Genomic DNA, 26,695 nt, shown 5'->3' on the forward strand with positions numbered 1-26,695 from the left:
ATAGCTCTTCTGACTTCATGTTCTGTTGCTATAATATTATCTAACGTCAATCTACTTTTTCTAAACCCACTTTAATTAATTCATTAAAATATGTTTAATCTCTAAAAAATGTACCAACCGTTCTGTAACCACCCTTATGTTAGAATGGACCACTTTGTAGGAATAGCAGTGATGAATTGTTGTGGGCATGAATTGTGATCTGTGTGGGTGTAAAACTGGTCATTAAACAGATTGTACCATCATCACAATCATCTGGGACTACATGCCTTGCTCAAGTAGCCGTTTATAGCTGATTTTCAAAAAATAAAACCCTTGTTTGTTGTCAGCTTATCAAGTAAACTTCTAACACCTTATGACAATATATGAGAGTGGAATGGATTTACACAATAAAATGTTAGCATTAAGGTATTTATATATAGAACTTTTTTTTTTTCATAGCAAGCTGCAAATAAAGTCCTCCACAAATTAACATATCATGGCAAACATACTGAAAATTAGCACCCAGTCAGTCAATTCATTATTTGATTAACTATTTCCACCCAAAAGCAGTTCACATCCTCGTAGAACTCGTAATGGCAACTTGTAAACTCTGAATTTTCTGAGAGCTCCAACTTGTACCACCTGACCGGCCTCAGCAGTAAAATGTAGTTAAGTAGTTATCTCGTAATAGTTCTGTGTAATAATTCGTATAATTGGCTATTACACATTATATAACACAATTCCAATGCCTGCGTTATTAATAACAAACAACATGTTATTATTATTACCTGATTCACTATCTGTGTTCTTCAATATTTAGCAATAGCATAAAAATTTGATTTAATGTTGAAATTATGTATTTTGCAGTTGTCAACAACATCGTCGCATAATTCCGAGTTTCCAGGGCGTGAACAGCTCCGAATAGAATTTCAGAGTTGCCAACTCATAATTACGGTAATTACGGCATGGCGTGAATGCAGCTATATACAAACCAGCCGAATAAGGCATCTACGTATATACACTGGCGGCCAAAAGTTTGGAATAATGTACAGATTTTGCTCTTATGGAAAGAAACTGGTACTTTTATTCACCAAAGTGGCATTCAACTCATCACAATGTATAGTCAGGACATTAATAACATGAAAAATCACTATTACAATTTGAAAAAAATAAACTACTTCAATGAGTTCTCATCAAAAAAATCCTCCACGTGCAGCAATGACAGCTTTGCAGATCTTTGTTATTCTAGCTGTCAGTTTGTCCAGATACTCAGGTGACATTTCACCCCACACTTCCTGTAGCACTTGCCATAGATGTGACTGTCTTGTCGGACACTTCTCACACACCTTACAGTCTAGCTGATCCCACAAAAGCTCAATGGGGTTAAGATCCAGAACACTCTTTTCCAATTATCTGTTGCCCAATGTCTGTGTTTCTTTGCCCACTCTAACCTTTTCTTTTTGATTTTCTGTTTCAAAAGTGGCTTTTTCTTTGCAATTCTTCCCATAAGGCCTGCACCCCTGAGTCTTCTCTTTACTGTTGTACATGAAACTGGTGTTGAGCGGGTAGAATTCAATGAAGCTGTCAGCTGAGGACATGTGAGGCGTCTATTTCTCAAACTAGAGACTCTGATGTACTTATCCTCTTGTTTAGTTGTACATCTGGCCTTCCACATCTCTTTCTGTCCTTGTTAGAGCCAGTTGTCGTCTTTGCAATGTAAAAACAGATATTTAAGACATGTCCAACAGAGAAAACAATACATAGGTAGAACCATTTTTTCCATATGTGATACATACAGTATAGCAAGTAATTATACGCTATGGGCTGTTTTTTTAGTCCTAGTCCATCCTTGATAATCCCAAACATAAAACTGTGTAAATACAAAACTTTGTGGAATTTCACCATTTAAACTTCTATTGCTAAACCAGGACAAATTTCACTACTATGGGTAATTTGCTCTTCGATGAAATTGCTGCTTGAACTATGAAGATGAACTTTGCTCACTTTGTGATTTCGAACATATTTTTTTCATATGAGTCTGTAGATGACTTGATTGGTTGAACGTTTTCCCACATGAAGTGCATCGATATGGCTTCTCTCCAGTATGCACTCGCTCATGTCTTTTCAGGGTTCCTGATCCACTGAATTTCTTTCCACAATGTGAGCACTTGTAAGGCTTCTCATTTGAATGAGTTTTCAGGTGTTGTCTCAGGCCTGACGCCCAGGCAAATGTTTTACCACACTCGTCACACTTAAATGACTTTTTTCCAGAGTGGAAGTGCAGATGATCATTAAGATTGCTTTTCCATTTGAAGCTCTTTCCACACTGTGTGCACGTGAAAGGCATCTCTCCCGTGTGGATTCGTATGTGATCCTTAAGGTACGAGTTACATGTAAAGCTCTTTCCACACTGAGTGCATGTAAACGGTTTTTCTCCAGTGTGTGTTCTAATGTGTGTAAGAAGCTCTCGTTTTCGTTTGAAACTTTTTTCACACTGAGGACATGTGAAAGGCTTCTCTCCAGTGTGGTTTCTTATGTGAATCTTAAGGTTTGCTTTAAATGTGAAGCTCTTTCCACACTGAGGACACATGAAAGGCTTCTCTCCAGTGTGGACTCTTTTGTGATCCGCAAGACTTCCGTATTTGGAGAAGCTCTTTCCACACTGGGTGCATGTGAAAGGTTTCTCTCCAGTGTGGATTCGTATGTGAATCTTAAGGTTTGCTTTACATGTGAAGCTCTTTCCACACTGAGGACACATGAAAGGCCTCTCTCCGGTGTGGATTCGTATGTGTTTAATAAAATCTATTTTTCGTTTGAAATGTTTTCCACACTGAGAGCAGGTGAAAGGATTTTCGGCTCCTGTTCTTTGAGCACTTTTTTGTGTGAAATTCTTTTCAATCTTTGAGCAACGAAAAGACTTTTCTCCAGTTGGGAAATGATGTGGTTTCTGATACTGATGATTTTTCTCCTCCACTTCATTTAGTTCCAACAGGCCTGCAAATATCATTAAAAAGTCAAATGTCAATTCAGGAATGCAACTTATGATTTTATTTGTTTTATTGGATGTACGAAAAGTTAATTCAGTCTCCAATCACCCCTTTATTTTTTATTTATTGTTTAATGTGTACCATAGCTCCTAGGATTTTGTATTATTAGCCTGAAGGTTTTTTACCTTCATGTTCTTCAGCAGTCATGATTAAAGAATCAAGAACAGACACAGACCTGTTTGTTCCTCCATATCTTTCATTCTGCAGGGGTTTGGATCACTCATGTTCTCACTCTCCTCTTTAAACAACTACGTTTTGTTTGTCATGGAGAGTTTTTGCTCCTGGAATAATTCCTCCCGCTTGTTTCTTCTTCTTCTATATTAATGCCGGATCACTACTTAACTGGCGCAATACTGCCACCTTCTGTTAGCTTGGATAAATAAAAAGCGCCTATCAAAATAAGCACAGATAAAAAAAATTAAAAAAATAATAAGCATGAATCAAAAATATATAAACACATTTAAAATATGCTGCAAAATAAAAATAAAAATAAAAAAACAGTAGAAAAATGAAAGCAAAGTTATCAGAATTGCAAACAAAATCATGCTTTTCTTGGTTATATTACTGTTTTTTGTGCTCTCTGATAATTTTGCTCATATGTTCATTTTTTTGTACGCTTACGCTGTATTTTTCTTTGCTTTTGTTTCCGAGTTCTGCGCTTGATTTTCCAACTTGTGAGTAGAGTTTCATGTAAATCAGGGGGCGTTTTGCGTCCCTATTGGTCCACTAGTTCTTGATAGACAGCTCATCCTCTAGCCAATCATTCGAAGAGGGGAGATGACGTCACTCCAGTGCGACTCCGACGGCTACTGCTCAATGTTTATTTATATATATATATGTTTTTTTTTATTGAACATAAACAAAATATACATTTATAATGGAATTTGTAAGTGTAACAAAAAAGAATAGTAAAGCAAGGCACACAAATTAATTGAAAAAAAATAAAAAAATAAAATAAAATAAAAAGTAAATAAATAAATAATAATGTACAAAGAGGGGTCTTTTCATTCATCTTCCAGTAAACCAAAGTATCTTATCCTAACAAGTTTGCAGGCCTGTTTACTCTTCATACATTTTAATGATGGAAAATAGCTACAAAGAAAATCACTTCTAAATACAGAGAAATAAGGTTTCGTCTTCATACACTTACATTTACGGATAAAGAATTTATCCAGAATCAACATTACATTAATTAAAAATTCTAAATTTTTGTCATCCAACAACATTCTGAGTACAACATGGTTTCTAGAAAAAGTAGGCAGTGACTGGACCTTTGTTTTCAACCAGTAAGACATATCTTCCCAGAAAATATTTGAGTGCATACAGTAAAAGAAAAGATGATCAGTTGCCTCTATGTCAATTTGACAAAAAATACAAATGTTGTGCTACTGCTCAAGATATTATTTGTAGTTGATAGATATGCTGCTTGTGTCTGTTTTGAGTATTTTCTGCCAGCTCTAGAAAACAATGTGTTGTCCGAGTAGGCCATTATCATAGTCCGTTAACACATGTATTGAGTCAGCTGAATTAAGTTAGTAGAGTCTTTAATTTAGGCATTATTTAAGACTGTCTTGTTTGTAGGTTATTGGCTGCATATCTAAAAAAAAAAAAAAAAACAACCTGTATTCCACTACAGTTACAATTTAAATCATTGGTAATTAGAATACAGTTGCATTCAAAAAGTATTTTGTTTACTGAAGAGACTACTTTGCATTTTATTGTCATTTGTTTCATTGAATATTTAGTCCTTTCAGATGGAAAACATTTATACATACAAATTATGCAATCCAAAGTGCATTTGAACAGCGGTGAAACACTTTCTTATGATGTGTTACGTTCATACGAGCAGACAGAGAAGTAAGTTTGAAGTAAGTTTGGAGCAGAAGAAATAGAAATAAACCTTGTGTAAACTGTCAGCTTTACGCTAAGCTAAAATGCTATTTCTAGCCATGTTACCAGACACGATCATATTTTGTTATCAAGAAAATTCACGTTGGATCATAATTTCTTTTTTTCTTGTAAGGCCTTTGATATTAGGGCAAAAATCATATTCTTGATAATAATTTTTGTATTGTTTTCCTGTAAAAATATCTAAAAATCCTTAAAACAAGATCAATTTGATTTATCTTGTTTTAGAAACAACACTGCATAAGATATTTCGATTTTTCAGAGAATGTATTTTTAACATGTGTATTTTGTCTTACTGTACTGGCAGAGATTTTATAGTCAAAACAAGTGAAAAAATCTACCAGTGCTGAAGAAGTAATCCAAAGTATTTGGTTGCTTAGGAGACCTGGCTGGAGTCACTCAGCACACCCTGGATTCGAACTCGTGACTCCAGGGGTGGTAGTCAGTAATATGATCATATTTCTTGGTTGTAGTCAGAACTCTGGCAGCTGCATTTTGAACCAATTGAAGTTTATTCATTGAACTTGCTGGACATCCTCCCAGTAATTCATTACAATAATCTAGTCTTGAGGTCATGAACGCATGAATTAAACTCAGCAAAAAAAGAAACATCCCTTTTTCAGGACACTGTATCTTAAAGATTATTTTGTAAAAATCCAAATAACTTTACAGATCTTTATTGTAAAGGGTTTAAACAATGTTTTCCATGCTTGTTCAATGAACCATAAACAATTAATGAACATGCACCTGTGGAACGGTCGTTAAGACACTAACAGCTTACAGACAGTAGGCAATTAATGTCACAGTTAGGACACTAAAGAGACGTTTCTACTGACTCTGAAAAACACCAAAGGGAAGATGCCCAGGGTCCCTGCTCATCTGCATGAACGTGCCTTAGGCATGCTGCATGGAGGCATGAGGACTGCAGATGTGGCCAGGGCAATAAATTGCAATGTCTGTACTGTGAGACACCTAAGGCAGCGCTACAGGGAGACAGGAAGGACAGCTGATCATCCTCGCAGTGGCAGACCACGTGTAACAACACCTGCACAGGATCAGTACGTCTGAATATCACACCAGCGGGACAGGTACAGAATGGCAACAACAACTGCCCGAGTTACACCAGGAATGCACAATCCCTCCATCAGTGCTCAGACTGTCCACAATAGGCTGAGAGAGGCTGGACTGAGGGCTTGTAGGCCTGTTATAAGGCAGGTCCTTACCCGGCAACAACGTTGCCTATGGGCACAAACCCACCTTCGCTGGACCAGACAGGACTGGCAGTGCTTTTCACTGATGAGTTGCGGTTTTGTCTCACCAGGGGTGATAGTCAGACTCACGTTTATCGTCAAAGGAATGAGCGTTATACTCTGGAGCGGGATCGATTTGGAGGTGGAGTGTCCGTCATGGTCTGGGGCGGTGTGTCGCAGCATCATCGGACTGAGCTTGTTGTCATTGCAGGCAATCTCAAAGCTGTGCATTACAGGGAAGACATCCTCATCCCTCATGTGGCACCCTTCCTGCAGGCTCATCCTAACATGACCCTCCAGCATGATTTCCTGCAAGACAGGAATGTCAGTGTTCTACCATGGCCAGTGAAGAGCCCGGATCTCAATCCCATTGAGCACGTCTGGGACCTGTTGGATCGGAGGGTGAGGGCTAGGGCCATTCCCCCAGAAATGTCCAGGAACTTGCAAGTGCCTTGGTGGAAGAGTGGGGTAACATCTCACAGCAAGCTGGCAAATCTGGTGCAGTCCATGAGGAGGAGATGCACTGCAGTACTTAATGCAGCTGGTGGCCACACCAGATACTGACTGTTACTTTTGACCCCCCCTTTGTTCAGGGACACATTATTCCATTTCAGTTAGTCACATGTCTGTGAAACTTGTTCAGTTTATGTCTTAGTTGTTGAATCTTTTTATGTTCATATAAATATTTAAACATGTTAAGTTTGCTGAAAATAAAAGCAGTTGAAAGTGAGAGGATCTTTCTTTTTTTGCTGAGTTTAGTTTTTCGGCATCAGCAACAGAGAGCATGTGTTGTAACTTAGCAATATTTCTGAGGTGGAAGAATGCTGTTCTACAAACATTGGAAATTTGATTTTTAAAGGACAGATTGGTATCAAATATAAAACCCAAGTTCTTCACTGTAGAAGACGACGTAACAGTACATCCATCGAGAGTCAAAGTATATTTTAGCGGCTTATTTTTAGAGATTTTTGGTCCAATAATTAGTACCTCTGTTTTGTCAGAATTGAGTAGAAGGAAATTTCTGGCCATCAAAATTTTTGATTTCATTGATACACTCTGCTAATTTGGAGAAATGTGAATATTCGTTGGGTTTAGAAGAAATATAAAGTTGGGTATCGTCAGCATAACAGTGGAAATTGTTTCCATGATTCCTGATAATATCTCCCAGAGGAAGTGTGTATAAGGAGAAAAGAGGCCCTAAAACTGATCCCTGTGGCACTCCATACTTAATTTTTGTTTGATTTGATAATTCCTCGTTTACACATTCAAAGTGGTAGCGGTTTGAATAGGACCTAAACCATGCAAATGCAAGTCCACTAATGCCAACATAATTCTCCAGCCTATTCAAGAGAATGTCATGATCTATGGTGCCGAAGGCAGCACTAAGATCTAAAAGCACTAGAAGTGAAATGCAGCCGCGATCAGATGATAAGAGCAAGTCATTTGTAACTCTGATAAGTGCAGTCTTTGTACTGTGATGGGGCCTAAATCCTGACTGAAATTGTTCATATATACCATTTCTCTGTAGAAATTAACATAGTTGGGAGGACACTACCTTTTCTAGTATTTTCAACATAAATGGTAGATTTGAAATCGGTCTGTAATTAGCCAATTCTCCAGGATCAAGCTGTGGCTTCTTAATAAGCGGTTTGATAACTGCCATTTTAAAGTTTCTTGGGACATGTCCTAAGGATAGCAAGGAGTTAATAATATTAAGAAGAGGTTCTGAGATTACAGGGAATACCTCTTTTAAGAGCTTAATTGGTATTGCATCTAACATGCATGTTGTTGGCTGTCATAACTCAGAATAGATAATTATATCAACGTAACTAACCTCTGACCATCGCTTCATGTTATCTTCACACTCAGGTGAGGCACTGTCTACCAAAAATGGTCATCTGTACTCAGTGAAGTATCTGCATGTTTTTTGTTTGTTTGTTTTTTGTTTTTACAAATGTAATACCTTAAACATTACATTACCTGCTAAGAATATACGTCGATGTGAGTGAAATCACTGGAGACCGGAAATTGAAAACAGTCAAATTGTGGAACACTTCCGTGCTCAGGGAAAAGGAGGATAATATAGGATTGGACTGCTCATGAAGTCATATCAGTGAAGCCACTGCACCACCATATTGCTATGCCCAAACATTCCTATGTCCCTATTGACTTAATAGGAAATCATCTCATTTCAGCGAGTAAACATTAGTCATTCAATCACCGATTTTATATCTGAAATCTGCATGTACATCCCTAAAATGTAAATGTAATTATTTTTCAGGAATTTTTCCTGTTTCTTGAAAGCCCGAGCAAGTTATGTATATCTATATCAAACAGTATCCACATCTAACAAACTTCATCAGCGACCAGATCAGCTGAACGTAAACAAGTTCACTGAAACTGAGGTAAGATACAAACAGACAATTTCAGACTTATTTTAAGTGTTTGTTCAGAGATGTTTTTATCATAAAGTGCCTTTTTCTCATGGTCACTTGAATAATAGCACGCGCTCTCTCTCTCTCCCTCACGCGCAGTGCCTGAGGGAGACACGTGAAGCTGGTTAAAATTAAACTGATACGCTAGGTTTAAATGGCAAATGAACACGTAATTTATGACATGTATCTATGTGTGGCAACAGTGAGCGCTTCAATATGAAAACAGGCAAATCTCGGGCATTTTAGGTGAATTAAAAATCCCAGTTTGACTTTTTTAAGGACCCTCCGAGGCAAACGGACATGTTGTCACACCAAAACAAGCAAATATTACAGCTTTTCATACTTACATTACAACTTCTGGACAGTTTTGCCGCTATCGGCATATCTTCTCCCTCGTAACGAATATTATCCATAACAAGCTAATTAACATTAAACATGATTGTCACTAGAGGGAGAATGCAACTGTTATACCCGGAGGTCGGAGATGGTGAAACGGGGGGTTTTCGCCTTTCATTCATTGCTGCTCTATGACAGTTTTGGCATACCAAGATGAAACTGGCATTTATACTTAAGCGCGGCATTGTTTTAAAATTAGTTAGTTTAGGGTGATGTCACAGTGTTTAACGTACTGTTCCAGCCACAACTAAAGCCAATAATGCAGGTTTTTCTCTCCGTGGACCACCTCTTTTAGCACTGTGTTGCTTCTTTGCTTTATTAAACTTGTCACAGCCCCTTCCACTTTTAAAAACTCCAATCTCTCTCTACTCATTTGTCATGGCCGTGCTGTCATTGTAGAGTTTGTGTTGCAAATCATGTAAAAAAGTATACTTCTGCACAATCTCTGAGAGACAGGCTTCAAAGTAATCCATTTTAACAACAGTAACCAATGTAACAACTCATCTGGCATGCGTGTTTGTAAATAAAATCCACACCTACGATTAGTTTTAACCAATCATCAAAGCTCTTTGACCAGCTGAGTTCTCCTAGATCAAGAATTTCAGAGATGTGGGGCCTGGGTAGCTCAGTGAGTACTGATGCTGATTGCCACCCCTGGAGTCGTGAATTTGAATCCAGGGTGTGCTGAGTGACTCCAGCCAGGTCTCCTAAGCAACCAAATTGGCCCAGTTGCTAGGGAGGGTAGAGTCATATGGGGTAACCTCCTCGATTAGTGGTTCTTGCTCTCAATGGGGCATGTGGTAAGTTGTGCGTGGATTGCGGAGTGTAGCATGAGCCTCCATGTGCAGTGTCATGCACAACGAGCCACATGATAAGATGCGTGGACTGACGTCTCAGAAGTGGAGGCAACTGAGACTTGTCCTCCGCCACCCGCATTGAGGTGAGTAACCGCGCCACCACGAGGACCTACTAAGTAGTGGGAATTGGGCATTCCAAATTGGAGGAAAAGGGGATAAAAAAAAAGGACGAATTTCAGAGATGTGCGCAAACAGGAGAAATCTCACCAAAACATGAACATATTGGCAGAACATAAACGCCACTGCATTTGGTCATCATTTGTAGGTGAACTAAGTGAAGTCTGCTTGCCCAGTGAGTATAAATTAACCTTAAGGGTGCTTTCACACTTGGTTCGATTGCTTGGAGTTAATTTGCTCCCTCTCCTGCTGCCTGCGCTGGTCTGTGTTCACATCATATTATTTGGGTCCAAACCACGGTCTGATTACGTCATCAGCGTGAATACAAGCGGTAGCTGTTTATCACTGTAACTAGATAACAACTCGTGAAGATGTGTTAAGTGAAGTATTAAAGTTTGGCTCTTTGGATTTACCAGAAAGCTTGCCATGCACAGAACAACACTTGTGTTTGTCTCTCGCGGATGCAACAACAAACTTTATTGTCCCTTTAGGGGATATTTTTCTTGGACTCGGTTGCTGCGACAACATACATGTACCATACACAACAACACAACACAACATCCATGTAACACACAAAAAAGGGGTATAAAAACAAAACATTTACTTTTCGCAATATACATACACACATATACATTAAAAAAAATCCAGTTCAACCTTTCACCTCTATTCCTCGTAATACTCTACGGTCTACTGTTTAAGATATTAATTGATACAGGCACAAAAAATAACCGGTAAGTGTGACATGTTCACCAACTAGGAGGGAATGTTCAGCATTAACAGTCACTAAGTGTGACACCCCCCACCCAAATCAAGTTGTTCTGGGTCTGCTATTGTGATGCCAGCTTAACTTCCACTGAACCAGTCCAGATTTCACAGCTACAGGTAATTTGCTCATAGATAAAATTGCTCTTTTTGGGAGAAATTCCATCCCTTGATTTATCTCAATATCATACTATTCACTTAAAACAGTTGGACCTGAAATATTTTGTGACTCGGGCAATGTTTATTCATATGAGTCTGTAGATGACTCGATTGTTTGAAAGATTTCCCACATGAAGTGCAGTGATATGGCTTCTCTCCAGTATGAACTCGCTCGTGTGTTTTCAGGGTTCCAGATCGACTGAAGTTCTTTCCACAGTGTGAGCACTTGTGAGATTTTTCTCCCGTGTGAATTCGTATGTGATCCTTAAGAGGTCCTTGAAATGTGAAGCTTTTTCCACACTGAGGGCATGTAAAAGGCCTCTCTCCAGTGTGGATTCTTATGTGCTTAAATAAATATATTTTTAGTTTAAAACCTTTTCCACACTGAGGGCAGGTGAAAGGATTTTCGGCTCCTGTTCTTTGAGCACTTCTTTGTGTGAAATTCTTTTCAATCTTTGAGCAACTAAAAGACTTTTCTCCAGTTGGGAAATGATGTGGTTTCTGATACTGATGATTTTTCTCCTCCACTTCATTTAGTTCCAACAGGCCTGCAAATATCATTAAAAAGTCAAATGTCAATTCAGGAATGCAACTTATGATTTTATTTGTTTTATTGGATGTACAAAAAGTTAATTCAGTCTCCAATCACCCCTTTATTTTTTATTTATTGTTTAATGTGTACCATAGCTCCTAGGATTTTGTATTATTAGCCTGAAGGTTTTTTACCTTCATGTTCTTCAGCAGTCATGATTAAAGAATCAAGAACAGACACAAACCTGTTTGTTCCTCCATATCTTTCATTCTGCAGGGGTTTGGATCACTCATGTTCTCACTCTCCTCTTTAAACAACTACGTTTTGTTTGTCATGGAGAGTTTTTGTTCCTGGAATAATTCCTCCCGCTTGTTTCTTCTTCTTCTATATTAATGCCGGATCACTACTTAACTGGCGCAATACTGCCACCTTCTCTTAGCATGGACCACTTTGTGGAAACAGCAACTCACAACTAGGGTTGGGAACCGAGAACCTGTTCTTGTTCAGAACCGGTTCCATTCTTTAAAAAATCCTGGAATCGGATGATCTCCGTGACTTTCGGTTCCGTTAACGGTTCTCCAGCATGCAATTTTCTGCAGATGTGGCTGGAACACCATCCTCAAATACTCTGACAGTGTTTCCAGAAGCAGCAGCGTTGCTCTCGACTGACTCTACAGCGTAAAAACACACAGTTCTACCAGTGTAGTTCGATTCCCGAAATAATTATTCAAAGGCACAGCGCAAAACATAAAGTGATGTTACAAGTATGTGCAAGTTATGAACGTCCAACTCCAATTAAATAAGAACTGTTGAAGTCTCACAAGCCTGAAGTACAACATTAGGCAATAAAACACAGTCTAAACTGTCTCTGGAACTGTTACTCTTTATTTAATGATGAGCTGTGTCTCTATTAAATCAAGCAGGGCAGTTACTGACTGGTTGTTCATATGACAATGTATCATTAATGATACACAAGTTTTGTTATAATAAGTGGAATTTTATACAATAATAAATGAATTGATGAAATATGCCATCACATTTCGTGTTGGTTTAGATTTCTTTATTTAAAATAGTGTAAGGATCTATTATTGGATTGTATTTATGTCTCTAAATAGTCTGCAAACACACCATTTTACAAGAACTGTATTATATTATTTCAGATTTGTTTTATATCTGCTCTGTACAAATCTGAAATGATCTCATTATTTGGTAACAGACAGCAGAGGGTAGAATTGCATTTCTTATTTCTAAATCATTCTTTTTAAAAAAGTACTAAAAGAATTACTGGAATCGGTACTGGAACCATTAAGGAACCGGAATCGGAACTGGAATCGTTAAATTCCTTAGGATTCCCAACCCTACTCACAACGATGGCGCAAAAAGAGCGCAACAGTGCCCACCTACTTTTTAATAAATGCTGAATGGAGCGCACTCTTTGATGGACTGGTGACTTGCTGTGGGCTTTGCTTCAGTGAGGGCGCAAATAGAGCGCAACAGTGCCCTGCCTACTTTTTCAGCCGTCTGGGTTCCGGAAGTAAGATAAGACCGTTTAAACAGAATTTCTAATCAAGGGAATAGGGCATAGGTCATAAACGCTGAATGGAACCAGAGATTATTGATGGAATGCACTCTTTGTTGGACTGGTAACTTGTGGGCGTGGCTTCAGCAAGGGCTGAATTGAATTGCTGTGTGGGTATAAAAGTGTTTATTTAGCAGATGCTTTTACAGATATTATTTTAAAATTATCTGTGGTTACGTGCCTTGTTCAAATTGCAGTTTATCTGTGTAAAACAATTTATTTTATTTGAGTTTCAAGTAACGTTTTATACTTAACTATGTATTTCTTATAAGTGATATGGTTTATCAAAGAATAATTCAGTAAAGAGTGTTCTATAGGCTAATGTCCTTTAGCTTTCTAATGTTATAATTATTATGTTTCTATGCAGTCTAAAGACCGTGGAGAGAGAGCATATTAAGAACTTTCTTTTTGTTTGGTGGGGGGGGGGGATTTTCACCCCTTTTCTCCCCAATTTGGAATGCCCAATTCCCAATGCGTTCTAAGTCCTCGTGGTGGCATAGTGACTCAATCCGGGTGGCAGAGGATGAATCTCAGTTGCCTCCATGTCTGAGACCGTCAATCCACGCATCTTATCATGTGGCTTTTTGAATGCGTTACCGCGGAGACGTAGCACGTGTGGAGGCTTCACGCCATCCACCGCGGCATCCACGCTCAACTCCTCACGCGCCCCACCGAGATCGAGAACCACATTATAGAGACCATGAGGAGGTTACCCCATGTGACTCTACCCTCCCCAGCAACCGGGCCAATTGGTTGCTTAGGAAGCTTGGCTGGAATCACTCAGCACACCCTGAATTCGAACTCGCGACTCCAGGGGTGGTAGTCAGTGTCAATACTCACTGAGCTACCCAGGCCCCCTAAGAACTTTCTTAATACTAAATATAAAAACAAAACTTTGTGCAGTGATGTTGGAGCCAAAAAGTGGGATGTTTTAACTGTTAAGGTTTCGACCAGCATGAGAATGAGTCAATAATGCCAGAATCTTTAATGTTGGATGAACTGTATGTTTAAGTTTATTTTGAAACATGAAGAAATCTTACTGCAGGTTTTGTGAAACTCTTTGCTATTTATTCCTTTTTTCATTCACTGAAGCGCTGTACACTTTTTTGTGTGTATTGTAATACAGTAGTGTTGTCTTTGCAATGCAAAAATGGATATTTATGTCCAACAGAAAAAAAATAAATAAAATACATTTAGAACTATTTTATGCCTATGTGATACATATAGTAAGTGATTATACACTGTGGGTTGATTAAATGATCCAGTCCTAGTCCATCCTTGATAACCCCAAATATTAAATTATGTTAATAAAAAAATATGTGACTTCCACCGAACCAGCACAAATTTCACAGCTACAGGTAATTTGCTCTTAGATAAAATTGCTCTTTAGACAGAAATTCCATCCCTTGGTTTATCTCAATATCGAACTATTCACTTAAAACAGCTGGACCTGAAGAACTTTGCTCACTTTGTGATTTTGGGCAATGTTTTTTCATATGAGTCTGTAGATGACTTGATTGGTTGAACGTTTTCCCACATGAAGTGCAGTGATATGGCTTCTCTCCAGTATGAACTCGCTTGTGTGTTTTCAGGGTTCCTGATCGACTGAAGTTCTTTCCACAATTTGAGCACCTGTGAGATTTTTCTCCCGTGTGAATTCGTATGTGATCCTTAAGGTTTCCTTGAAATGTGAAGCTCTTTCCACACTGAGGACATGTAAAGCGCCTCTCTCCAGTGTGGATTCTTACGTGATCTTTAAGATTTGTCTTAAGCGTGAAGCTCTTTCCACACTCAGTGCATGTGAAAGGTTTCTCTCCAGTGTGGATTCTCATGTGTTTAATAAGATCTGCTTTTCGTGTGGAACTTTTTCCACACTGAGGGCAGGTGAAGTAATTTTTGGCTTCTGCTCTTTGAGCAGTTTTTTGTGTGAAATTACTTTCAGTCTGTGAGCAACTAAAGGATTTTTCTCCAGCCGTAAAATGATGTGGTTTCTCCTCCACTTCATTTAGTTCCAACAGGCCTGAAATGAACATTTAAAATATCAAAAGTCAAATCAAGATAAATAAATGTACAATGAAATAAAGGTTATCCACAACTTAATAACAGTAATTAATTATTTAGTACGTAAAACGTTTATTTTCATCTCTCTCCCTATATTTGCTTTTTGTTTAATTTGTTCCACAGCTCCTACAATTTTGTATCAAGTCACCAAACCTGGTGAACAGCCTGAAGGGTTTTTTCCTTCATGTTCTTCAGCAGTCAATAATGAAGAATCAAGAACAGACACAAACCTGTTTGTTCCTCCATATCTTTCATTCTGCAGGTTCTGGATCACTCATGTTCTCACTCTCCTCTTTAATAAACTCTGTCTGGTATGTCATGTACAGTTTTGTTTCATCTTCATTTCTTCTTCTATTTTAATGTTGGATTTCTACTCAACTAGTGAATTACCGCCACCTTCTGTTAGAATGGGACATGTGCGGACATGTAAGGGATTCCTGGAGCTCAACTGGTAGAGCATGGCACTAGCAATGCCAAGACCATGGGTTTGATTCACAGGGAACATATAAACAATGTATACATTGAATGCACTGTAAGTGACTTTGGATAAAAGCATCTGCCAAATGCATAAGTGTAAAAGTGCTGAATTGTTGTGGCTGCTCAGGTTTTAAGTCATGTAAACATTTAATAATTGAAACAGATTGTTTTTTGTTGTTGTTTATAACTGATCACACCCTTTTCCTTTCTGAAGAAACTTAACAGTTCTTTAAAGTCCTTGGTAGTTACTGGTTCTGCAGAGTTTAGTTTAAGGTTCTTTGAGATACTGAAAAAGGTTCTCCTAGTAGCACTAGTAGTTTAAGGGTTTCTTAGAGAACCTTTGATAAAATGGTTCTTTGTGGAACTAAAAAAGTTTCCCTCTTAAGAACCCTAATATGGTTCTTTTTTTTTTTTTATCCCCTTTTCTCCCCAATTTGGAATGCCCAATTCCCTCTACTTAGTAGGTCCTCCACTTCTGAGACCGTCAATCCGCGCATCTTATCACGTGACTCACAGCATGTGGAGACTCATGCTACTCTCCGCGATCCACGCACAACTTACCACACGCCCCACTGAGAGTGAGAACCACTAATCACGACCACGAGGAGGTTACCCCATGTGACTCTACCCTCCCTAGCAACCAGGCCAATTTTGTTGCTTAGGAGACCTGGCTGGAGTCACTCAGCACAACCTGGATTCAAACTCACGACTCTAGGTGTGGTAGTCCTACTATGGTTCTTTAAAGCACTAGTAATTTAGGGTTCTTTAGAGAAGTTTGGGTAAAACAGTTCTTTGTTGAACCGAAAAGTGTTCTATGTCATTAGGCTGAAGAACCCTTTTTGGTTCTGATTGGAACATTTATTTTTAAGACTATAGTGTAATCCAGGCTTCACAAGCCCTTTTGACATTTGATCACATGCAGGATATGAATTTCAGATATCTACAATAAAATTTGTACTATTTAAAATGCTAATTCTCAATATTAGCAATGGAATTACTAGGCTACTAGTGAAAATGCAGTTTTGACATCATTAAATGCACTAGTAAAAACATCAAATAATTATATAAAAAGAGACAATGTTACTTGCAGAAATACCCATTCTTAATATTCAAAATGGAATCCCAGGGCATGCTGAGTGACTCCAGCCAGGTCTCCTAAGCAACCAAATTGGCCCGGTTGCTAGGGAGGGTAGAGTCACATGGGATAACCTCCTCGTGATCGCTATAATGTGGTTTGTTCTCAGTGGGGCACGTGGTGAGTTGAGCATGGTTGCCGCGATGGATGGCGTGAAGCCTCCACATGCGCTATGTCTCCGTGGCAACGTGCTCAACAAGCCACGTGATAAGATGCGCGGGTTGACGGTCTCAGACGCGGAGGCAACTGGGATTCGTCCTCCGCCACCCAGATTGAGGTGAATCACTACGCCACCGCTAGGACTTAAAAGCACATTGGGAATTGGGCATTCCAAATTGGGAGAAAAAGGAGAAAAATCCAAAAATAAATAAATTAATTAAAAAAAATATTCCACCCTCGGCTACACCACTGGTTATAATTACTTACATAAACATCTGGAATTGCGTATAAAGGAACATCTCCTTATGGTCAACATGTGTCTAAAAACAACATAAAATGGCAGTGACAGCTATCCAGCAAGCCCTTGTCCACTTTCATTAATTTCTTGCTTGTTTTATTCATGCTCCGGGGCTTTTGTAGATCAGTGGTTCAGTGGATCGATCAGACATCTGCATAGTTTCATTTTTCTTGGTTCAAAGGGCAAAATGGCACGTTTACCTATTAAAATGAATATCAGATGCTAAAACTACATTGAATTATAGTCCTTACCAGGAATATACTTTCATGTCTGTTGTTGTTTATGCTTGAGGATTTGCTATTGGCTGTTGTCATTGCATAATTATGAGGTACATCTGTGCAGCAATAAACCAATGAAAACATGACACATGAACATGGAGGGAAAACATGAAATCACATGACATGAAACAGGAACTAAACTTTTCAAAATAAAAGACATGAAATACATGAATCAACAAAATACACAACATATCCCGACGCCCCAACACAAACAAAACACGTAAAACATGACATAAATTAAAAGTTCTGCAGGGAGCTGGGGGGGGTGTCTTGAGGCGTGGCGAGAAAAGGCGAGGGGCATGGGACCAGGGCAGAGTCCGTGGGGTTTGGAGCCATTGGCAGGGAGGACCAAGGCAGAGCTGGAGGCTCAGAGGAGCAAGGCAGAGCTGGGGGAATCGGAAGACCGAGGTGGAGCCGGTGGGACTGAGGACCAACGTGGAGCCGTAGGGAAGGAGGTCCCCGGTGGAGCTGACAGATCGGAGGGACAAGGCACAGCCAGAGGATCGGAGAGCCAAAGCGGAGCCAGGTGACCGACAGACCAAGGGGAAGCCGGAGGGATGAGGGACCCCAGCAAAGCCGACAGGCTGAAAGACCACAGTGGAGCCGAGGGAACGCAGAGCTGAGGCAATATCGAGGGACCGACAGGCCAAGGCGAAGTCCAGGGCTCGGAGGGTCCAGGCGGGGTCGGAGGGCCGAAAGTTCCCCATGTCTGCTCAGGAGAACTAAGGGTGGGTATAAGGGTGGGAACCATCTCCAGGTCCAACTGCTCAGGTGTGGCTGTGACGTGGCATGGAGCAGGCTGAGATGTTGCCAAGTCGTAGAACTCTGGCTCGGCGGCAGCCATGACGTGGAACTCTGGCTCGGCGTCCGCCTCCCCCACAGTGAACGTGGAACCAATGATTTGTAGGGCGGGGTCGATATATTGAGCCAGGCTGAGGGAACTGTGACCACCAGGCATCAAGGAGGAGATCGGCTCACTTAACCCCACCCTAAAAATGTCCTTGGGGGCGACCACATTAAAATTCACCTGGCTGGCCAGAGCGCAAAAGTCCTCTACGTAATCCTCCAGGGTACAATTCCCCTGACGTAGGCATATGAGCCGAACTGCTGGGTTCATTATTCGGTCAAGTATTCTGTAACGTGTGCTGGCTGCTGGCAATGATGAAGACGATGACGATGACGAAGTGTAGAGAACCCAAGTGCAGTTTATTATGTAAGTGAAATCCAAAAACCCTAACCATAAACGTGATCTAACAAAAACATGAACTTGACATAAAATAGACTTGATTATGGCTTGACTTGACTATGGCTTGACTTGACTTGACTATGGCTTGACTTGACTTGACTATGGCTTGACTTGACTTGACAACAAAATTACATTCACATCTACATTCACATTCATTCAATACTTGACAAGGGACAATGGAAAACATTGTTACAAGACATGGGAGAACATAAACCAATGAACAAACAGAACTCTAACAAGATAATTAAACAATAAACCAATGAAAACATGACACATGAACGTGGAGGGAAAACATGAAATCACATGACAAGGGATCACATGACATGAAACAGGAACTAAACTTTTCAAAATAAAAGACATGAAATACATGAATCAACAAAATACACATGACAATAGCACGTATTGACGCAGACTACCACCCCTGGAGATACGAGTTTGAATCCAGGGTGTGCTGAGTGACTCCAGCCAGGTCTCCTAAGCAACCAAATTGGCCCGGTTGCTAGGGAGGGTAGAGTCACATGGGGTAACCTCATTGTGGTGATGATTAAGGGTTCTCGCTCTTAGTGGGGTGCATGGTAAGTTGTGCCACCTAATGGGCTGTTCAAGCAATTAAGAGTTGTTGTACTTTGTCTCTCATATCATTTAAGGGGTTCCTATAATTGTTTTTCCGAGAACCCAAATACGACGTGCTAACTTGTAGCCCACACTTACCCCCAAAAATATTCCCCTTATATTTTGGTCTGATCCACACATAAAGCAATCGTATGACTTTAAATATAGTACACAAGTTGTTTGGGCTATTTTTTATGACACTTTTCTTGTGCCGTTTGTCCTATATGGAGCTTGAAGACATGGTGACCATCTATTTTCATTGTATGAAAATGACCAGTGTGAATTTCCTCTCTTTTTTCTTCTGTGTTCCACAAAAAAAATAAAGTCATACAGGTTTGAAATAACATGAGGTAAATAATAAAAACATTTTGTCAACTATTTATTGTTTTTACAATAAAAAAAAAAAGCCAAAGAGCAGCTTGTCTTGCATATGTGTAAAGAGTTTTAAAATGAAAACTTTCTCATGAGGCCAGTTTTATAAAATTAAAGTTCACGAATAGAGTTTGTTTTTCAGGTCCTCAACCTTGTTTGCCATGAACTCCACAAAGATCTTCTGAAATACTTCAGTTTATCTCAGTTCTTGAGGGTAAGTTAAGTGTATATACAGTATGACCAAATATCAAAGCACACGCATTTCAGACAATTGTCCAAAGTATTCAAAGTACCTGCACACCTTCAGTGACAATGTCAACATCTTTAGATATAAGCTAATATTTAAAGTAAAAATAAAAAGGAGAAAAATTCAACATAACAAGCACTTAAAGGGAAATTAATTCAATTATTTTATTAAATGTTGCTTTGCTAAAAACACATTGTTTTTCCTAATAAAGTGATGGATTAAGACTGAATGCATTACATTTTGAAAGAAAAATTTAAGACCACAATAAGAAGCAATTTTTGGTAATTCAGAAATTGATATTAATTGCATTCATAAGAATACACAAAAATAATCACACAATACTTTTCCCAAACGGTGAAAATCATTGCACATCACTGCCAGTAGAGCGTGTAACGGTGCGTATCGGATTTTACGCATTTTTTTTTTTAGTTGCAAATATTATTTTTTATTTGGTTTCACATTAAACAACAAATACAAAAAAACAACAAAAACAACAAAAACAAAAAAACAACAAAAACAAAAAACACGAACACAATGAAGATTCCATGGATACAAGAGTAACAATATTACCTGCATTTCAATTTCATAACAAAATTCCATCAAATTTAATTGTGTAATTTTTACCTAAATTAAATAGAATTTAAAATATTTATATATATTTTTTAAAAACTTTATTTAGTAGGGGGCCTGGGTAGCTCAGTGGTAAAAGACACTGGCTACCACCCCTGGAGTTTGCTAGTTCACTAGTTCAAATCCCAGGGCATGCTGAGTGACCAGGTCTCCTAAGCAACCAAATTGGCTCAGTTGCTAGGGAGGGTAGGTAACCTCCTCGTGGTCACTATAATGTGGTTCATTCTCGGTGGGGCGTGTGGTGAGTTGAGCGCAGATGCCACAGTGGATGACGTGAAGCCTCCACACGCACTATGTCTCCATAGCAACACGCTCAACAAGCCACGTGATAAGATGCACAGGTTGACGGTCTCAGATGCAGAGGCAACTGGGATTCATCCTCTGCCACCCAGATTGAGGCAAATCACTACACCACCACAAGGACTTAAAAGCACACTGGGAATTGGGTATTCCAAATCGGGTGAAAAAAAAAAAACAATTATTTAGTTAAAGATTACAAAATTCAATTTGATGGAATTTTGTTATTAAACTGAAATGCTTAATCTAAAAAAAAAAAAAAAAGTAATTGAGTATACAATTAATTTGAATCATGCACAGACCTCAATTTACATTTTCACTCTCCAATCACATCCTTGATAAACTATGTAAACAGTCTGAAACCAATATGTAACCACAAGAGGGTGAGAAAATGACAAGAGAGTCTTCATTTTTGGGTAAACTACTTCTTTAATACACTAATATTACCGTTGTTTGAGACACTCCCATGCATAATAAATGTCATTAACTTATCTATTGTTACTCCAAAACACAAAAAGCGTCAGAAAAGATTATATATTTTCATCCACAGTGTAAAAATTGTTGATTGAATAAACTTGGAACACCTTATGACAACTAATGAGTAGCTTATCCCAGACTGAACCATTGGACTTTTTTTTCTTTATATTTTCGCTGCTGATTTTGGGGCGAAATCTGTGGAATGGGTTAAACAGAGCGGAAAGTACTACAGACTTATTAGTAGCTGAAACTATGATAATCAAATTAGCCAAAATATTATTAGAACTTTGTGAATATTTCTCAAAATCTATGGAGTTCTCTGTAGAGTTTTATGTGCACAGATTCCATATGGACATGCCTTTGACCAGATAGATGTCTCTTTTTAGCCCTTTTCCACCGAAACGCAGATGGTTCTCGTGCCAAGACTGTCAGGGTTCCCACTCTTTTCAAGGCACAATTTTCCAGGACATTTTATGCACCCAACAAGTGTAATATTTAAGCAAAAACACAAGCATCCATTTAAATCGAGCTTTTATTTTGCCGTTTCTGTTTGTTTTTAACGGTAGTTTCTCAACTCCAGATACTCAGTTTGCTCCATGGCCCAGAGTGATTATTAATCCCTGTAAAGCTGTGATTCAATTTAATAAATAAATAGTCTGTATGTGCTGCACACTTCAGAGTGATCTCTGTCTCTGTCATCTCACACACAAGAGCGCATGATGATCATGATGAGGTGTTTTCAGTGTATGAATGGACGGCTCTACACATTCATTTTGAAGCACGCATCACTTGCATTTATTTATTCAATTAAATCAGAGACTTTTTTAGTTTAATTATCACACTAGGACAATCAGAATTTTTATTTGATTAATTGTACATTCATTTTCGTCCAAATGTGTCATATTCCATGACATTCTGCATTTTACTGCTAATGCCATTTTTACGACTAGATTACGTGTTTTCCGCATACTACATGTGGTAACCGCGGTATAAGCTGGCTCAGATCGTTGAATTATTGAAAATTAATTCACATCCCGAGGTATTAAGGCCAAATCACCATGTAACCAACCCAGTGTGAATTCATTTTTTAAATAATCAGCGGTCCGACTGTCATCGTTGTCTAAAGTTTATGACTCACAGGGATGCAAACTCATGAGGGGCGAAAAAAGTGAGACCATCACTGATCCACGAACATGTTTTTCGGGGTTATTTTTTTAAAGAATAAGCTAAAGCACCATATTAAGCTATTTTAATTATTCAAGTATAGAAAATTATCTGCACAACTGTGCAGAATTATCTGCAAAAAATAAAGAGTATTTTGGTGTGGCTTGCTTCTGTTTCACAAATTTGTTCAGTTTCGTTAATTGACTAGTTTCGTGACCACTTCTGGAGATGCCAATAGGTGGCGAAAAATGAGCATCTTATGTGCTATGAGTGAGTCATTGAATAATTTTGAGATGTTCACGACCGAAAACTGCCAAGAGACTTTATAGTATTTAAGCATTATAAGAACAAAGTAGATCTATAATTTCCGTTCGGTTTGTGAACTGCCGAGCATGACTTTTCATCCTTTTCATCCATAATATTAATGAGCATCAATTACGTCTTTAACTTCTCCATTAAAATTTACATGTCAAATGACTTCATTAGAACGTTTAAGCATTATAAGAACAAAGTGGATCTACTGTATCATTCTCCTACAGCATTTAAACTGCTGAGCATGACTTTTACCAGAAAAGACCACAATAATAGCCTAATTGTAATAATAATAATTTTGAGTTTCAATAATGTCCTTTGGTCATTGTAAAGTGCATTTCACACGTGTTGAGTCGTGCGTCAAGCGGCGCTTTGCCCTCCACATGACAAGTGTTGCAGAAAGTGTCTTGGAGGGGTGAATTTACGAGTTTGCCACGCAAGAAAGCGGGAGGTGTGCATAATAAACATTGAAAACATGTAATTGGAAGAGAAAAAATGGCAATTGTTTTGATTGCAGAAATTAAAAGGAGGACTCATTTATGTTTAGGTCTTAGCGTTTTTTTGTAAATGTAATTACTGTAGTCCAATAACTGGGGTCTCTGGATACTCGGAAACAATAAGATAATAATTAATTAAAATAAATTATGAGACATTCAATATCTCTTCATAAATTTGGATAGTTTTTTTTTTGGGGGGGGGGGGGGGGTGTTCCCCTTTTTCACCCAATTTGGAATGCCCAATTCCCAATGCGCTTTAAGTCCTCATGGTTGCGTAGTGACTCGCCTCAATCCGGGTGGCGGAGGATGAATTCCAGCTGCCTCCACGTCTGAGACTCTCAACCCGCGCATCTTATCACGTGGCTTGTTGAGCGTGTTGCCACGGAGACGTAGCGCGTGTGGAGGCTTCACGCCACCCACCGCAGCATCCACACTCAACTCACAACGTGCCACACCGAGAACGAACCACATTATACCGACCACGAGGAGGTTACCCCATGTGACTCTACCCTCCCTAGCAACTGGGCCAAATTGGTTGCTTAGGAGACCCGGCTGGAGTCACTCAGCACGCCCTGGGATTCGAACTAGCGAACTACAGGGGTGGTAGCCAGCGTCTTTTACCACTGAGCTACCCAGGCCCCCAAATTTGGACAGTTTTAAAATATATCTTGTAGCTTTGTACTCTCAAGGACATTATTTATGTGAGGCAAAAACGTGTGTGAAAAACACTTTGGTGTGAAGTTGTAGCCGAGGTTGCGTTGACGCGTTACTTCTTAGATTCAGTGTACTTGGCGGTGCTGACGGCAGTCATGTGAAAGCCCCTCAATGTGTATAAACAGTCACTTTTGTGCAATAACAGCTCTTCCGCCCTTTTCTCTCCGTGATGAACAAGGTAGACTCACATGACGAAGCTGAAGTAAACTAACAACATGCCCCTCTCATTCAGTCGTTCGGTACATGCACCAGATCATTCTGTTTGTTTATGAATGAGAAGTTTCACGAGTGCCACTTCTCACTGTGCACGTGCCAAGCACACGATTTGCAGTAGCTGTAACCATCAAGCGATCTGCCTCGGTTGGACCGCGATTGCCAAGCACACGATTGGACGCTGCTGTAATCAGTCACAAGGGTGTAAGCGCCCTTAACCGTTGAGATTGTTTCACAATGTGCAGCTACCGGCAGTGACAAAACGATATGAATTCCTGTATTTGACTCCTATTCTGAGTCCAGATCGTTACCATGTTTTTGTACATGTAACGAAAACCTTGTTAGCAACACAGTCAAACAGTTTTATTATACTGAAATATTTTTCAGGACAAATAATTATTTTCCAGGAAGGACATTCAGGTATTTTTCTAATTTTCCATGACTGGAAAACTGCATTGTAAAATTCCAGGTTTTCCAGGATGCATGGGAACCCTGGACTGTGCTCCGCTGGTTCATGGCCGGGGCAATCTGGAGCTACGTGGTAGTTTTACGTGACGAGTTTTACTGTTTTTGCATAGCCTACAGTTTTAACTCCTGTTTTTTTGAGGAAATATTTAAAAATACAGAGAAATGCAATCCAATGTTATAACATTGCTCAACAAGATTGCCAGAGATGATAGGTAATGTAATTACATTATTATGTATGAACTTTTTAAAGTTGCTTATCTTGCTAAGTACTATAAACTCTATGAAATCCCACCGGTTTACAGAACACATCGCTGCGAGCTTCCTAATTTAGTGAGTAGCTGGTAAAAAATCCCCTTATTGAACAAAACAATGCACAAAATAAGATGAGAAGAGTGTGAGGAAAGCTCACAAAGTCAGCAAATCTATTAACTTACTGAGCTTGCATACTGGCGTGCATCATTTCTTATTGTATCTCCTCGTAGTCTCTCTTTTGTCTTTCTAGTTTATCTCTGATCTCCGTAGAAGACCATATCGCAAGTAGAGTGCTCGTTTCATCCGTGTTTCCTATTTTATTTATTTTTTTATTGTTGTTGAAGAGGGATGACATACTCCTTGCTGCAGACAGTAGCTCCTGTTGTTGTTTGTAAAATTTTGGTGACGAAACAATCATGCCCTCTGTCCCCTGGCTTAATCGGTTTCTGCATAGAAACCAGCAAGCTTTTGGGGGGTGGTACAGAACCAGTTTTTCCGTCCCTGAATGGCCTGTTCTGCGGTGGAAACACGTGGAACAGTTTGAGAATTTGCACCAGCCAAGGAAACCGCCCCTGAACCATGTCTACGGAAAAGGGCTATTTGTGATTTCATTGCGTGAAAGACTTCAGGTCTCATTGCATCACCCCTCAACAGCTAGACTAACAGAATTAAGAATTCAATAGACCGATGAAGTAAATGTTTGACAAATGCTCCTGTTGCTATTACTAAACTTAGCATAGAAAGCATCCCAACAAAAATGTTGTCATTTCACACCAATTAAATTTTCGAATGCAATCAACATGTTAATTTTGCTTATTGTCTTCTTTGATTAAATTACTCTGTTGGGAGAAAGTCCATGTTTTGGTTTAAAGGGATAGTTCACCCAAAAATGAAAATTCTCAGATAATTTACTCACCCTCATGCCATCTGAGATGTGTATGAATGTCTTTCTTCTGCAAAACACTTTTGAAGATTTGTAGAAAAAGATCCAGGCTCAGCAGATCCTAAGAATGGGAGTGGGTGGTGATTAGATATTTGTAAGTCCATAAAGCACAGATAGTCAGCATAAAAGTAATCCATCCTACCTCAGCGGTGACACTAATGTCTTCAAAAGCGAATGGACTGGGGCCTGGGTAGCTCAGCGAGTAAAGACGCTGACTACCACCCCTGGAGTCTTGAGTTTGAATCCAGGGCGTGCTGTGTGACTCCAGCCTGGTCTCCTAAGCAACCAAATTGGCCCAGTTCCTTGGGAGGGACGTGGGGTAACCTCCTTGTGGTCGCTATGATGTGCGGGGATGCCGAGGAGAATAGCGTGACGCCTCCACGGTAACGCGCTCAACAAGTGATAAGTTGCGCGGATTGACAATCTCTGACGTGGAGGCAACTGAGATTCGTCCTCCGCCACCCGGATTGAGAAGAGTCACTACACCACCACGAGGACTTTGGGAATTGGGGAGAAAAAGCGGAGAAAATCAAAAAACAAACAAACAAAAAAAAAGTGAATCAATCACTTTGACTGTGAAAAACAATAATTAAGCACTTTTTAACTATAAAAGATCGCTTCCAGTCAGGCATTGACGAATGGCCGAATTTACCCGAGTGCTCCTGTGACGGAAGTGCATTGGCACGTTCCTTCAACTCATTGGTTGTGTGTCTGTCACGTGTCGGTTTACGTGCCATCGCGCTTCTGTCACAGGAGCACTCGGGTCAATTCGGCCATTTGTCAACACCTGACTGGAAGCGATATTTTATAGTTAAAAAGTGC

At 39.4% G+C, this 26,695-nt stretch overlaps 2 protein-coding genes and 1 long non-coding RNA gene across 6 annotated transcripts in view; all 3 read right to left on the bottom strand.

Moving 5' to 3' along the window:
- Positions 1–15,428, bottom strand: part of LOC127429280 (gastrula zinc finger protein XlCGF49.1-like) — a 28,476-nt gene extending 13,048 nt beyond the window's left edge. Inside the window, exons 1-2 of one of the 2 annotated variants that reach the window (XM_051678235.1) lie at positions 15,313–15,428; positions 14,033–15,041 (exon numbers count right to left, since the gene is read on the bottom strand). In XM_051678235.1, the coding sequence (XP_051534195.1) occupies positions 14,449–15,041; positions 15,313–15,337 (618 nt within the window). In that variant the 5' untranslated portion in view covers positions 15,338–15,428 and the 3' untranslated portion in view covers positions 14,033–14,448. Of the gene's footprint in view, positions 1–14,032; positions 15,042–15,312 lie in introns of those variants that run through there. The other variant, XM_051678234.1, reaches the window with a different exon arrangement.
- LOC127429265 (gastrula zinc finger protein XlCGF8.2DB-like) lies at positions 1,048–11,825 on the bottom strand. Of its 3 annotated transcripts, none has more exons than XM_051678207.1 (2): positions 11,687–11,825; positions 1,048–2,973 (listed from the first exon to the last, which is right to left on the bottom strand). In XM_051678207.1, the coding sequence occupies exons 1-2, from the start codon at positions 11,733–11,735 to the stop codon at positions 1,961–1,963; spliced, it is 1,062 nt and encodes a 353-aa protein (XP_051534167.1). In that variant the 5' UTR covers positions 11,736–11,825; the 3' UTR covers positions 1,048–1,960. The 3 variants fall into 3 exon arrangements, with proteins under 3 accessions (XP_051534167.1, XP_051534166.1, XP_051534168.1); XM_051678206.1 differs by lacking the exon at positions 11,687–11,825 and adding an exon at positions 3,202–3,335; XM_051678208.1 differs by lacking the exon at positions 11,687–11,825 and adding an exon at positions 3,152–3,274.
- Positions 15,429–20,056: 4,628 nt separating the features above from the next.
- Positions 20,057–26,514, bottom strand: LOC127429288 (uncharacterized). The gene is made up of 2 exons (XR_007895256.1): positions 26,016–26,514; positions 20,057–25,934 (listed from the first exon to the last, which is right to left on the bottom strand). It is a non-coding gene; the product is annotated as an uncharacterized LOC127429288 (long non-coding RNA).
- Positions 26,515–26,695: the final 181 nt, after the last annotated feature.

The sequence above is a fragment of the Myxocyprinus asiaticus genome, chromosome 38 (genome assembly GCF_019703515.2).
Source record: "Myxocyprinus asiaticus isolate MX2 ecotype Aquarium Trade chromosome 38, UBuf_Myxa_2, whole genome shotgun sequence".
Lineage (NCBI taxonomy): Eukaryota > Metazoa > Chordata > Actinopteri > Cypriniformes > Catostomidae > Myxocyprinus > Myxocyprinus asiaticus.